The sequence below is a fragment of the Denticeps clupeoides genome, chromosome 1, assembly GCF_900700375.1.
Source record: "Denticeps clupeoides chromosome 1, fDenClu1.1, whole genome shotgun sequence".
NCBI lineage: Eukaryota > Metazoa > Chordata > Actinopteri > Clupeiformes > Denticipitidae > Denticeps > Denticeps clupeoides.
Window position 1 is genome coordinate 7,470,119 of NC_041707.1, and position 13,127 is coordinate 7,483,245.

At 47.4% G+C, this 13,127-nt stretch overlaps 3 protein-coding genes across 5 annotated transcripts; 2 read left to right on the forward strand and 1 right to left on the reverse strand.

Annotated features, from left to right (window-relative positions):
- The first annotated feature begins 40 nt into the window (after positions 1–40).
- LOC114788811 (transmembrane protein 151B-like) lies at positions 41–5,559 on the forward strand. Its single transcript, XM_028977726.1, has 2 exons — positions 41–283; positions 3,678–5,559. The coding sequence occupies exons 1-2, from the start codon at positions 179–181 to the stop codon at positions 5,136–5,138; spliced, it is 1,566 nt and encodes a 521-aa protein (XP_028833559.1). The 5' UTR covers positions 41–178; the 3' UTR covers positions 5,139–5,559.
- Positions 5,560–7,160: 1,601 nt separating this feature from the next.
- On the reverse strand, positions 7,161–8,530 carry LOC114788820 (HAUS augmin-like complex subunit 2). 2 transcript variants are annotated; one of them, XM_028977738.1, is made up of 7 exons: positions 8,450–8,530; positions 8,250–8,368; positions 8,061–8,156; positions 7,915–7,984; positions 7,706–7,838; positions 7,491–7,599; positions 7,161–7,360 (listed from the first exon to the last, which is right to left on the reverse strand). In XM_028977738.1, the coding sequence occupies exons 2-7, from the start codon at positions 8,334–8,336 to the stop codon at positions 7,247–7,249; spliced, it is 609 nt and encodes a 202-aa protein (XP_028833571.1). In that variant the 5' UTR covers positions 8,337–8,368; positions 8,450–8,530; the 3' UTR covers positions 7,161–7,246. The 2 variants fall into 2 exon arrangements, with proteins under 2 accessions (XP_028833571.1, XP_028833580.1); XM_028977747.1 differs by having other exon boundaries at positions 8,458–8,502.
- Positions 8,531–8,572: 42 nt separating this feature from the next.
- Positions 8,573–13,038, forward strand: LOC114794717 (leucine-rich repeat-containing protein 57-like). 2 transcript variants are annotated; one of them, XM_028987464.1, is made up of 6 exons: positions 8,573–8,820; positions 9,207–9,378; positions 9,821–9,956; positions 10,040–10,308; positions 10,662–10,847; positions 11,498–13,038. In XM_028987464.1, exons 2-6 carry the CDS (start codon positions 9,295–9,297, stop codon positions 11,537–11,539), a joined length of 717 nt encoding a protein of 238 aa, XP_028843297.1. In that variant the 5' UTR covers positions 8,573–8,820; positions 9,207–9,294; the 3' UTR covers positions 11,540–13,038. The 2 variants fall into 2 exon arrangements, with proteins under 2 accessions (XP_028843297.1, XP_028843289.1); XM_028987456.1 differs by having other exon boundaries at positions 9,238–9,378.
- The last annotated feature ends 89 nt before the right edge of the window (positions 13,039–13,127 follow it).

Consider the following 13,127-nt stretch of genomic DNA (forward strand, 5'->3'; position numbering starts at 1 on the left):
CACAATATGCCGCATTTGCTCTGATAACGCGCAGGGCCGCAGTGGCTCCAGGCGCGCCGGGAGAGCCCTGAGCGGGATCCCCAATGCGCGGCACTCGGGGGGAGGCGGGGTGCTGGAAGGGGAGCGAGCTGACTCGGGGTCTCGGCTTGGTCAAACACTGAGATGCCCAGGCTGCAGAATGCTGTCTCCCGACCTGGAAACGGACACCACCGCGGACGACACGGCGGCCAGCACCCCGGTGGCAGGGCCGGCCACGCCGGCGAGCCTGGACGCGATAGAGGAGGTAAGGGCGAGGTGCTCACACGTGATGCAGGGTTCAGGTTATTTAACCGCGCCGCATGGCGTGGTCGAGCGACGAGCAGCATGCCGCTCAAACACACGTGGATGTAAAAACCTGGTCGGTCAACCTGCTGCGTCCGTCCGACGTGTGGACACCGTCCTGTCAGGGGATCTCGTGTAAAGTTGTTTCAGGGGAGGTCGGCGTCTGCAGCTGATGCAAAGATCAACCACCCGAGTGTTGAAATGCGCCTATAAGAAATCCGCATGGCGGACTTTAATTACAGAAGTAATCAGGGGCAGGCATTGTGCACTCAAACACACACACACACACACACACACACACACGTGTGAAGGCGTTTTGGACTCACACACCAGTGAAACAATTTATTAAGGGTGGTAGTAGCCTGGTGGGTAACACACTGGCCTATGAACCCGGGTTCAAATCCCCTTTACTACCATTGTGGCCCTGAGCAAGACACCCTGAGTGTCTCCAGGGGGGGACTGTCCCTGTAAACCCTGATTAGAATTCGCTCTGGATAAGAGCGTCTGATAAATGCTGTAAATGTATTATGCATTTATGACAAGTTACTAAAACGTTGTGGTAGTTACCTAGTGGGTAACAATCTCGTCTATGAACCAAACGAGCACAAACTCACAGGTTCAAACCCTTAAAATGAGGTATCACAATGTATCACAATGACACACAGTGATACACAATGTGTGTATCACAATGACAATCACTTCACTTTCTTCTTTAACACTGTAACTATTGATTGTAAGTTGCTCTGGATAAGGGCATCTGCTAAATGCCATAAGTGTACATGTTTATTATTTATTCATCTTTAATAATAGGTATGGAGGTCAAATATGTATATAAAATGCTTATTAAATCAATGATGCATTTAAAAAAACAAACAGCTAAAAGCTTATTTCTCATCAGTGCACACACTGTAGTGCTGTTGACCCTGAACTGAACCCGGATGTCACAGCTATTCTGGTCATCCGTCTGCTGGAGCCAGGGTCGAACTTCCCTTTATATATATTGTCTGAGTCGGCTCGTTCTGTTGTCGTGAAGGGGGTGCTCTATCCGGGTGCTCTTTTCTGACCCAGGATGTCTTTTTTTTTTTTTTGAGGACCTCAAACACCAGCTAGCAACATGTTGAGTTCTTCCCAACAAAGCCAACCACAGAAAAGAGAGGGAACATGTTCACACAAATCTTCACCCCATCACACTAATAGGACAGTGAGTCCATCGTGGGGGCCGAGACTGAGTAGCTCAGGGAAAAGTCTGTGCTGAACAGGAGAAATTTGCTGGCAGGCGGAACTGCGAATGTCTGCACTTTCTAGACTGGCTGGATATGTCGAAACCCTTTTACTGGCCACTTAGCCGAATCTCAGGACTGTGCCATGAAGGAGCAACACCGTGTTCTTAAAGCCATTTTCATTTCAGGCAACACGCGGTTCTGCGGTGTTGTCTTTTCAGGTCCTTGCAGATACGTTGTGATGTCTTTATTTTGTACCGGAAGCTCAGGAGATATGCGTATATACCTGCCAACCACAGGATCCATCTGAATTTGAACATGTTTCACCATTCTCTTTCACCTAACCTTGCACACTGCACTTTATGTACACTCTGTATAAAGATTTAGATTTTTGGCCTATTTATTGTACTCTCTTATTGTTCATCTTTAAACACTTATAGACCTATGTACATTCATACATATATTTATACTCAGTATACATATTTATTTATAAACAGTAAAAACATATTCTCTTACTTACACACATCCTTGTACATTGACACCATCAATTCCTTGTATGTGCTTGCGCATACTTGGCCAATGAACACGATTATGATTCAGATTTTCACATTAAAGAGCCCCTTTATTCCACTTGAAAGCTTTTGAACTCGCAAAGAATATTAAACACAAAGTGGATTTCTAGTCTTTAAGGTCAACAACTGAGGTGCAACCTGCTCTTCTCCAAGAATCCCTCTTGCACAGGTCCAATTCTCATTCTGAACGGGCAGTGGTGGCCTAGCGGGTAAGGAAGCGGACTCGTAACCAGGTGCCACCGAGGTCCCCTTGAGCAAGGTACCGTCCCCACACACTGCTCACTAAGGACACATTTCGTTGTGTGCGCCATGTTCTGTGCTGCGTATCACTTTCACGGTAACCTTGCTTCTTGGCTGGTGTGCTTTCATTACGTCTCAATCTGACATCGTCCGCCATCGTGAGTTCAGCGCTCACGTAACAGAGCGTTACTCTGATCAGAAGCAATTTAGAAGACATGAGAGTTCCTCTCCGCCGCTCACATGGTGATGAACAGCTTACTTCTCCCTGCAATCAATAATCTGGACAGGAGGCCTTGTCAACAAGTCCCCACCACTGGCTTTTTGAATCAAGTTGTCCATCAAAAGTCTTAAGATAAGATAAGATAAACCTTAATTAGTCCCACAAGTGGGAAATTGCATCGTCACGGCAGAAAGTGGACAGAACAAAGGTAATAGCAGCAAAAAAATAAATATGTATATGTATTTTTCTACACAATGTACAATGGGTATCTACACATGTACAATGGTTAACTACCATGGTGTATTTGATGTGTGGCCAACTGCGGGGTCCTTGTTGTACAGTCTGACAGCGGTTGGAAGAAAAGACAACAACAACAACCTTTATTTCTTATACAGCCCAAAATCACATACAGTACGTCTCAATGGGCCCCACACTTGACCCTTCTGCACACAAGGAAAAAGTCCAGGGAAAAAAAACTCTAGGAGAAGGAGTGATACAGAGAGGGACGCCCTTCCAGGGTAGAGTGATCCTGCAAGTAGGGTGGTAGTAGCCTAGTGGGTAACACACTCGCCTATGAACCAGAAGACCCGGGTTCGAATCCCACTTACTACCATTGTGTCCCTGAGCAAGACACTTAACCCTAAATTGCTCCAGGGAGACTGTCCCTGTAACTACTGATTGTAAGTCGCTCTGGATAAGGGCGTCTGATAAATGCTGTAAATGTAAGTGTAAATGTAAATGCAAGTGATGTCAGTGCAGGGCAGTGCAGGTGATGATTTGTACAATATAATAAGAAGTCCAGAATGTAGTCCAGTGTCATGGTTTAGATTACGGTCCATAATGATGCTACTGGTCCACTTGAAGATCCCTGAAGCTGTAGTTGTAACGGTGGTGGTGGCTGTGGTGACCGTCTGGTTCGTTTCATGCTATGTCTGAACGCCCCCTTCCCACATCGTGGGTGCAGCAGCCTGCCACTGAAGGAGCTGCTCAGTGCTGTCAGTGTCCTGCATGGGGTGGGAGATGTTGTCCAACAGCTTAGCCGCCGGTAAGGTTGTCTAACAGGCCGTGTCCTGAGTTCTCCCTGTTTCCTGTGTGTCTCCGCAGCAGCGTCCAGTGAAACAGTCCCTTAGCGCGTCCATGTGCCGGGAGTCGCACTGGCGCTGCCTGCTCCTCTCCCTCCTCATGTACGGCTGCCTCGGCGCGGTGGCCTGGTGCCAGCTCACCAGCGTCACCAGGCTCAGCTTCGACTCGCCCGCCGCCGCCGGCCGCTCCATGATCTACCGGGACAGCCCCTGCTCGGACGGCTACGTCTACATCCCGCTGGCCGTCCTGCTGGCGCTGTACGCCGCGTACCTGGCCGAGTGCTGGCACTGCCGCGCGCGCAGCCAGCTCCAGAGCAGGGCCAACGTGGACGCCGTCTACGAGCGCGTGCTGCGCATGCGGCAGGCGAGGCCCTGCGTCTGGTGGAAGGCCATCAGCTACCACTTCGTCCGGCGCACCAGGCAGGTCACGCGCTACCGGAACGGCGACGCCTACACCACCACGCAGGTCTACCACGAGCGCGTCAACACGCACGTGGCGGAGGGCGAGTTCGACTACGGCCGCTGCGGCGTGCGGGACATCTCGCTGGACCTGCGGGGCCTCGAGGGCCACGCGGCCACCAGGCTCCGCTTCAGCAAGTGCTTCAGCTTCGCCGGCGCCGGGCCGGAGAACGCCTACCTCAACCAGCGGGCCCGGTTCTTCTCCGAGATGGAGGGGCTGGACGACTACATGGAGGCGAGGGAAGGGCTGCGGCTGAGGAGCGCGGACTTCAAGGAGCACCTGGTCGCCTACGCGGACCCCGAGCGCCCGCCCTGGTACTCCTCCCCGGTGGCCTTCTGGCTGGCGGCCCTGCTCACGCTGTCCTGGCCGCTGCGGGTGCTGGCCGAGTACCGCACGGCCTACGTGCACTATCGAGTCGAAAAGCTCTTCGGCCTGGAGTACGCGAACGACAGCCCTTCGCCGATCGAAGGCCGCTGCCGCCTGCCGAGGGTCGAGACTCTGGACAGCACCGAGCTGGAGTGGCACATTCGCTCCAACCGGCAGATCGTCCCCAGCTACTCCGAGGCCATACTGATGACCGCGGGGGCGTCCGGCAGCCTCTCGTCCGACTGCTTCCTGCTGGACGGCTACCAGGCGCGGAGCTACGGCACGCTGGTGCGGGACTGCGAGCACTGCTGCCGACTGCAGGGCGAGGGCGGGGCCCTGAGCTCCAGCTGCTCCTCCATCTTCTCACGCAACGCCTTCCACTCGCGGCTGTCGCTGGACACCTCGCGGTTCTCGCTGTGCAGGATGCACGGCTCGCGCCGCACCGTGGGCATGTGGCGGAGCCGCAGCAGCACGTTGACGGAGCGCTGTTGCTCCTACGCCAGTCAAATGGAACTGAACGAGAGCCCGCCCACCTACCAAGACGCTCGCTTCTTCCCGGTGCTCATCGTCCACCGACCCGAGAGCTGCAGCAACGCCAGCGCTGTTCGGCGGTACTACGTCCGCAGAGGGTCCTGTTGCCTAGAAACTTCACTATAGTCTGATCTTCGGTGAGATTTTATGCTGCTCGAAATGCGACTCAGATATCAGTGTCTCTCAGATATCAGTTAACAGAATAAACTAACTAGCCCAGACGTCAGTAGATAAGATTCCTTCGGTCAGTAGATGCAGCCGAGGATAAATCAAAGGGCTGAATCATCGTTATTCACTAACCGATAAGGGCTCATCCACACCGATGTGAAACTAAACAAGGGTCGGATGTCTTTTTTCTCTACTCGTTTGAATGAACACGAATAAAGATGGCATCAAAACAATTCCGCATGCGGCCACCCTGTGCATCGAAGCCCAAGCAGCAGCCTACGCCATTTCAGGACCATTTCTCGTCGAGGCACTTGGATGAAAGCCCCCACTTCCGAAAAAAAAAAAAAATGATTAACTCAAGCAAAGTCTTTTAGAAATCAAGTGCCATGACAACATGCAACTACTCTATTCAGGGCTAGTTGTTGTTCTGATTGTAATGTCTGTGCGGCTAAGGCCTCGCACTTAAAGATGATATTAAGAGGGAGGTAGAGCACTTTGAGATATGTTAGCATGATGGGGAAAGTTTTTCCCCTACCTTTGGTCCAAATTAATGCCATATGTTATAAACTGAGAGAAATGTGTAGTTAAACACGCCAACAAAACTGTTTTTTTAAATGTGTTTTAATGCATGTGGTTAATTTCACTGATGGGCTGATTTGCAAGCAAGGATTAAGTGAAACGTGCACTGGCCAAGGACCTTTAAATTAAATTAATTACATTATGACACAATGCTGCCTAATTTACTGATATCCTTTCCTTATAATTAACTTTAACTTTAATCCTGGTGTACTAGTAAATTATTTCAAGCATTAATATATCCCTGTGGAAGGCACAGTGTGTGATATAAAAATGATTGTGTAGAAATAAAAATATTTGATGAATTATCTTTTAATCAATTGAAAACCAAATGATAATGACACAAAATCTACAGAGGGGAAAGAAGCCACTTCCTGTTCACTTCTAAATTCCACTAAAATATTACACACCAATCATTCTTTTGCTGAATCAAGAGGTTAATTATTGTTCTAGTGCTTTCCCAAATGGCGATGACTGTTATATTCTGCATTAAACATGTTTTAATGAAGAGGGGAAACTGTATCTGCTGTTTTTTGTATGTATATACATTTAAGGGGTCTGGAACTAAGAGCTGCCATATGGCATCACCACCAACATCCTTATCCACCCATTTTACATTGTAAGTTTGTATTTAATGCATTTGGCAGGTGGTCTTATCCAGAGGTACTTACATAAATATCCATCAATGAAATCCCTCGTTTGGTTCACAATGACCTGATCTGTAGATACCGTTCGCAACAACTCAACTTTTTTTTTTTTAAATATAGAATATAGGAAGAGTACTTAAGAGCTCTATAAGGGGTTTACAACAAAAGCAAGACTGGACAGCTGACTGTGGTAGGAGCCTCTATGAATTGACAAGTAGAGCAAAGTTGTGTTGCATGAACATTTTTGTCATCACCATCATGCACTTGTTAGGCTCAGTTTGTAACAGCTTATATCAATCAGTAGAAAAAGGGGTCATTTTCACACCCTATTACAACCAGATATTCCATCATTTGAACAATCCTATATTCCACAAAAAAAAAAAAAAAAAAGTTTCAATGACAAGCACCCTAGTTTGTCTATGACCAATAAAAATATGAAATTGTTGCCCTGTGTAATTGTGACAAGCATTTAAAAGTTCACCTCAACAAACAAACACAAGTTTAAGAGCAAAACATTTGGGGTTTCATTCATGTTTCTAGCCTTTGTATCAGACAGAATCTGAGTCCACATGACCTTGATCACTGCACACCCAGCACTTGGGTACAAAGATTAAATTAAACAAACAGTCCACAACCTTTGTGATTTTGTGAATGACTCCATTCACAGATTCATAGAACACACGTCTTATTTCTTGGGAACCTGCCCATCCTCAAACACAGCTGTGCCTAAATAACAGCATTGAGTATTGGGGGCCCATTGTGTGCAAAGAAAGTTTTTATTTGCTTGCTGGGAGAGAAACATATTGTCAGAATTCAATTATTAAAAAATCATACTGCTTGCTTTCAGGTACAGCCATCTGAATTCATGGCCTGCTGTTTGTCTCGCCACTGAAGAATTTGCTTGGAGAGTTTTTCAACTTCCATCACTTGGACCAGAAGCTGCGTCGTAGCTGTGTTCTAGTGCAAAGAGGGTGATCAAGCAGTGGGATAACTTCATAAGACCACATGGCAACTTTCATTATCATATTACCCCTAAAATTACAGTTTTACAATATAATTTAGATGTTAATTATAAACAGTGCATTACCAGATTATTCATGGATTCCCCCGTGTTTGGAATTAACTGCACAGTCTTCATCTTATCTTCCAAGTTCCCGATGAACTCTACAGCCATGCCCGTGAGCTCCACCACATACCTAAAAAGAAGAGCGAACGAACGCTCTTACTCAGGTTGGGTCATGCTCTTTCGGCACAGTCCCTGAGAGTTCAGAGGTCATCCAAGTTATTAAACTAATAGACTACCTGTGCAGGTCAGCCTGTATGGGCAGGTTCTGCTGACAGAGAGGCTTCATCAGTCTCTGTTTCAGTCTGGCCTGTTCGCGCAGGACGTCTTGAAGATGGGAACAGAACTTCTGCAATGCTTCAAACCTCTGGCCTGTTCAAATGACGTGTTGGTTTCAGAGTTTAATATGGACAATTTAGCTGTTTTTTTTCCAAAGGAGGAGGCTTACTCAAATAATGGTTGTGAGTAACGTCCGCAAACTCCTGCTCCAACTTCAGCAACTCCAGCTGCAGGCTGCTCTACAAACAGGAAGCGGCCGAACGGATCAGATCGGCTGGAAGAACAAAGCTACACGCACCGCGTCGGCTTACGCACCTGCTGGATCTCACGCCTGGTTCCGGACAGCGTCACAGCGTCGTCAAGGCGAGAGGAGAAGACTCGGGAGTCTCTCGGCAGAGAATCGAGGTGCTCCTGCGGAGGCGTGAGACGCGCCGTGAGGGGGCGGCGGCGGAAAAAAAAAAAAAAAGAAAAATGCGGCATGGGGCTTCTCCACGCAGACCTCACCTGATCCACGGCGCCGGAGCTGACACACCTGGCCAGGATCTTCGCGGCCGGCGTGACCGCGTAGGGACCGGCCTCCCACAAGTTCATGTCGAGGAGGCGGTGGCGACGTCGGCCGCGATCTGAAATCCGAAACAATGGAACTGAACTATCTAAAGAAGCGATGTGGCCAAATATAAAAAAATATATATAAAAGACATTACACGTTTACATGCGCAGTGTTTTCCAACAGAAGGTGTTGTTCCTTGATCGTGTCTCCCGCCGTCGCTCCTTCTATGTTTTTTTTTGTTTTAATTTTACGTGTGGCGCTACCGCCGCCTGGCGGCCAGGAGCGGGACGACGGCTCATCCCCAACACCCCCCATACCCACCGACGGCCGAACTGTTAAGACTGTCTAGAAAGTTATTGATTCAGATGCTTTTTTTATTGTTGTTGTGTTACAATCGCGGTTAGTGGAGATCGGGCGAGGTCACCGCAATTTGCTTAATTTCCCAGCTAGCATTCGAGCTAGCTTGTTGGCTGCCTAACCCAGTGACGCCCGTGGTTAGTTTACCAGCTGAACTAGCTGCCAGAAGTAAGTAAGAGTGTTCTTTCTAACTCGCCGAGTGGCCTGCATCGTCAGATAACCTCCGTGCGCTGCCTTTGAGACGTTCGGTTGCATACGAGGAAAGTGAAATGTCACAGTGTTTACGTTTCGACCCGCTAGCTTGCTAGCTCTCTGAGGTCGATTTTCACCGCGGGGCGAAGAGGGATTAAAATCCCCGTGTATTAAACAGATCTTATTTATATGCGTGTTTCTGCAGCTATCAAACTGGATGCTTGTTCAGATTCCAGTTTAAAAAGTAGCTTTTTTAATATGCTTGGCTGTTATCTAATGTTCATTTTCATTGAGTGTCTGCTAACATCTTATTACCGGTTCAGAAGGGCCAGATTGCCATAAATGTGATCTGATTGTGCTAGAGCTGGTGTTACTACGTTCAATCGTCATCAGGTAAATATTGTGCTGCATAATCATCGTGGTGCCACTGTCTCCTGAACTGCGTGATAAATGGGGAACAGCGCACTCAAAGCACATCTGGAGACCTCGCAGAAGACCGGCGTCTTTCAGCTGACTGGAAAGGGTTTGCCTGAGGTGGGTAAATGGACATATTCCGATATTTCCTTTCATTTCAGCGGCCAGGTTGCTGACACAGGGCGAATAAGTCGCCCTATCAAGGAAGCGGCCCCGTAATCAGAAGGTTGCCGGTTCGAATCCCGACCCGCCAAGGTGCCACTGAGCGAGGCACCGTCCCCACACACTGCTCCCTGTCATGGCTGCCCGCTGCTCAAGAAGGGTGATGGTTAAAAGCAGAGGACACATTTCGTTGTGTCATCGTGTGCTGTGCTGCGAGTTTATTGTCATATGTACAAAGTACAGTGTACAGAGCACAATGAAATTCTTACTTAAACCCCTCTCTCGCAGACAGAACATAATGCACAGACATGATACACAGAAGACAAAGTGGTGCAGCTGCAATAAATAATATATAAAATAGTATGGGCGTGATCAGGTTTGTCTTTAATTTTTAATGCAGTTTCCTGAGGAGTTGCAGAGGCTAAGTGGGAACCTGCGGACCGTGGACCTGTCCAACAACAAGATAGAAGTGTTGCCACCATTCATAGGAAGCTTTTTACACCTTAAGAGTCTCACCATCAACTCTAACAAACTCAGTAAGTGCAGAAGAACGAGGACTGATTCCACCAGAATATTTTCCTGTTTATTTTTCCACTAATCCCCCTTTTTTCATGGACAGCTTCTCTCCCAAATGACATTGGCAAACTGAAGAAGCTGGAGACCCTATACCTGAATGGCAACCAGCTGCAGACGTTGCCGCCCTCGATTGGCCAGCTGAAAGCCCTGCGCACGCTCTGCCTTTCAGGGAACCAGTTCCGCCAGTTCCCCGGTGGCCTGGGCTCGCTGCGCCAACTGGATCTGCTGGACCTTTCCAAGAACCACATTCAGGCTGTGCCTGCAGAGGTGGCCGAACTGCAAGTCATTGAAATCAACCTCAATCAGAACCAGGTGAGTGGAGGTAGAACATGCCTGGCGTTGATACACTCGCCTATGAACCAGAAGACCCAGGTTCAAATCCCACTTACTACCATTGTGTCCCTGAGCAGGACACTTAACCCTAAGTTGCTCCAGGGGGGGACTGTCCCTGTAACTACTGATTGTAAGTCGCTCTGGATAAGGGCGTCTGATAAATGCCGTAAATGTAAATATCGGATTTCATTTTAATAGAAAATGTCACTGCACCCGTGCAGTCCTTCTCATAGCAGGGTGGTGTGTATTAATATTAAGTCAGCATACATATGCAAATCCTCGCAGGTCTGTGCTGATCTCATTGTTCTCTTCATGCTGGTTTTGGGGCTCAGATTACAGCGGTGTCCGGAGATATCTCACGATGCCCGAGGCTGAAGGTGGTGAGGCTGGAGGAGAATTGTCTGGAGCTCTCATCCATCCCTCTGTCCATCCTTTCCAACTCCCAGGTGTCCTTGGTCACTGTGGAGGGCAACCTTTTTGAGGTGAAAAAGATGAGCGACCTCGAGGGATATGACAAGGTAAGCACGCTGGACACATATGGTGGCAGAATGGTGAATCAAACCAAAGAGGAACATGATATTTTGAGACTGTGCAGAACTCAAATGGTAGACCAGGGGTGTCAATCGAAACTTTATCGAAACCCATCGAAACTTTACATAGATCTAATAATAGGGCCCGGCGATATGAAGAACTGATAACACAAACAAAACTTTTCATGCTTCAGTGTCACCAAAGCGTTGTGCGTCGGCCGCTCAGTCAGTCACCAAGGTGCACACTGCATTATGGGATCTGTAGTTTGTGGTCATAATAGGAGCTCTATATAAAGTGATCAAGGGATGTGGCCCGTGGGGCCACGTGTGTGGTGGACAGAACACATTGGGTACTGACAAAGTAGTAGTAGTAATTTAGCAGGAAAATACAATAACATGATGTTTACTTCTCCCTCTTGTGGCCTACAGGCTGCATTAATATATATATATATATATATATATATATATATACACACACACACACACACACACACCAGTAGATCATTTCTTTTATTTATCCCTACAAACACAGATATAAGTATATTCATTTTTTTCCCCCTCACGTGGTTTAGGATGAATTCTGTGCAAGGCCCCTGGTTTTTTGTTGACACCGAGGTGATCTTTGTTTCCCCCAACAGTACATGGAGCGCTTCACTGCCACAAAGAAGAAATTTGCCTGAACCGGCGTGGGTCCCTTCTCCGCACCGGAACCGCACTCAGCTGCAAGGCTGCTGCGCCTCCCAGCGCAGCTTCGGTGTGCTAACAAGGAGCAAAGCAGACGCATAGAGCAAGGACTGCTAAAGCGCTCGACCACTCGATGGCAGGAGCTTCCTGCACGTCAGCTAGAGAGAGCAGCTACGTTTCCATCCGTCTGGTTTCACATTTATGGCGCGCCATTTAAATTTTTTTTTTTTTTGTAATTATTATGGACTAGCAGATTGCATAATTTTATTATACCGAGTCAGATCGTTCCTAGTCATAGCCATACAGTAAACTTCCATAGAAATGGATTGGTTATGTAAAAATGGTAAATGCAACAAATAATCAGCGAATAAATGTACTGCAAGATCTGCAGAGTAGAAAATGCAGTATAAAGGCCACCGGTCAAGGGTTTTCATGCACAGCTAATCTCATAACCTGGGCCTAGTTATAAAGTGCTGCCCGGCCACCCTTGTGAAGTTTGTAGATTAGCTAAAGCAAACGTAAAAATCCTCGCTAGAGGCAGCTTGATGTAGGCTGCGAACGGAGCTAATGAAACCGAAAAATAACACTGCGCAACCTCAACAGCAGGACGGAAACCTGGCTATTCTCGGACTTTACTGTTCTCGGTGTAAAACCAACATTATTACATGCACTGGGATTAATTTCTCGCTTTATTTATGGTTAGAATAACACACTAATATGATATGACGAGATATGGATATTTAAAGACTTGACTGATTGTAATTGTATTATTTATGCATTCGTCGCTCGTCTGTGGGAATGGATTCTGCTCAGAACCGTAAAACTCACGCACAGCAGTTCACCTTGCCATGTTGGTTGCTCTGCCATTAGTAGGAGTGGAAAGGCGCAGGCTCAGAAACCAGAGAACATTCCCGGCGCTTTCTTTCTTGGGAAAAACTATGAAGTAAATCCGGCTGGTTGAAGCACAATGGGAGCACGTCCTGCATTCTGAACCTGAACATTTCTGCATGTGGGTTTTACTTGAATGCTTCTGAACAGTGAAGTATGGTAGAAATGTTTGAATGTTGCTCCTGGAATATATTTTACGGGGTAAGATCGATTGAATGGTTACGTCCAGTGTCATAAAAATATTTAATTGTCTATGTTAACAAATATTTTAACATTTTATATTGGGGGGATGGTCACTCCACATGACAGTTTAGCTGGACGCTTTAAGTCAAAGGTCATGACTGACCAATAGGAACGCTCCTACAATCATGACCTCTGTCTTAAAATATCCAGCAAGCTGTAAAATTCAGGCTTGTGGATCACTGTCCATAAATGTAGTTTATGCATGCACACATTCTGTTTCTTTTTGTTTGATGTTGAGCTGTTGCCATCATACGCATGTCGGTATTGCGGATTTTTAATTAATGGAGCTTATTTTGGCAATGCCGAGTGTTCACGCACCACGCAAAATAAAATAAAATAAAAGAAACCACGCAGATACCACGCACCATTTCTCCATTGTTTCTTACGTCCTGCTCCATCACAGTAAAGTTCTGACGAGCCACGTGGGAGACCAGGTTCGGATGAAGCGAGATG

Excerpts from the sequence above, each read along its gene's own strand:
- LOC114788811 (XM_028977726.1), top strand. The coding sequence starts at position 179 with ATGCTGTCTCCCGACCTGGAAACGGACACCACCGCGGACGACACGGCG. Across the intron at positions 284-3,677 it reads GCCTGGACGCGATAGAGGAG|CAGCGTCCAGTGAAACAGTC; the intron begins GTAAGGGCGAGG and ends GTGTCTCCGCAG.
- LOC114788820 (XM_028977738.1), bottom strand. The coding sequence starts at position 8,336 with ATGAACTTGTGGGAGGCCGGTCCCTACGCGGTCACGCCGGCCGCGAAG. Across the intron at positions 7,839-7,914 it reads TACTCACAACCATTATTTGA|GCCAGAGGTTTGAAGCATTG; the intron begins GTAAGCCTCCTC and ends TCATTTGAACAG. Across the intron at positions 7,600-7,705 it reads ATACAGGCTGACCTGCACAG|GTATGTGGTGGAGCTCACGG; the intron begins GTAGTCTATTAG and ends TCTTCTTTTTAG.
- LOC114794717 (XM_028987464.1), top strand. The coding sequence starts at position 9,295 with ATGGGGAACAGCGCACTCAAAGCACATCTGGAGACCTCGCAGAAGACC. Across the intron at positions 9,957-10,039 it reads CATCAACTCTAACAAACTCA|CTTCTCTCCCAAATGACATT; the intron begins GTAAGTGCAGAA and ends TTTCATGGACAG. Across the intron at positions 10,309-10,661 it reads TCAACCTCAATCAGAACCAG|ATTACAGCGGTGTCCGGAGA; the intron begins GTGAGTGGAGGT and ends TTTGGGGCTCAG.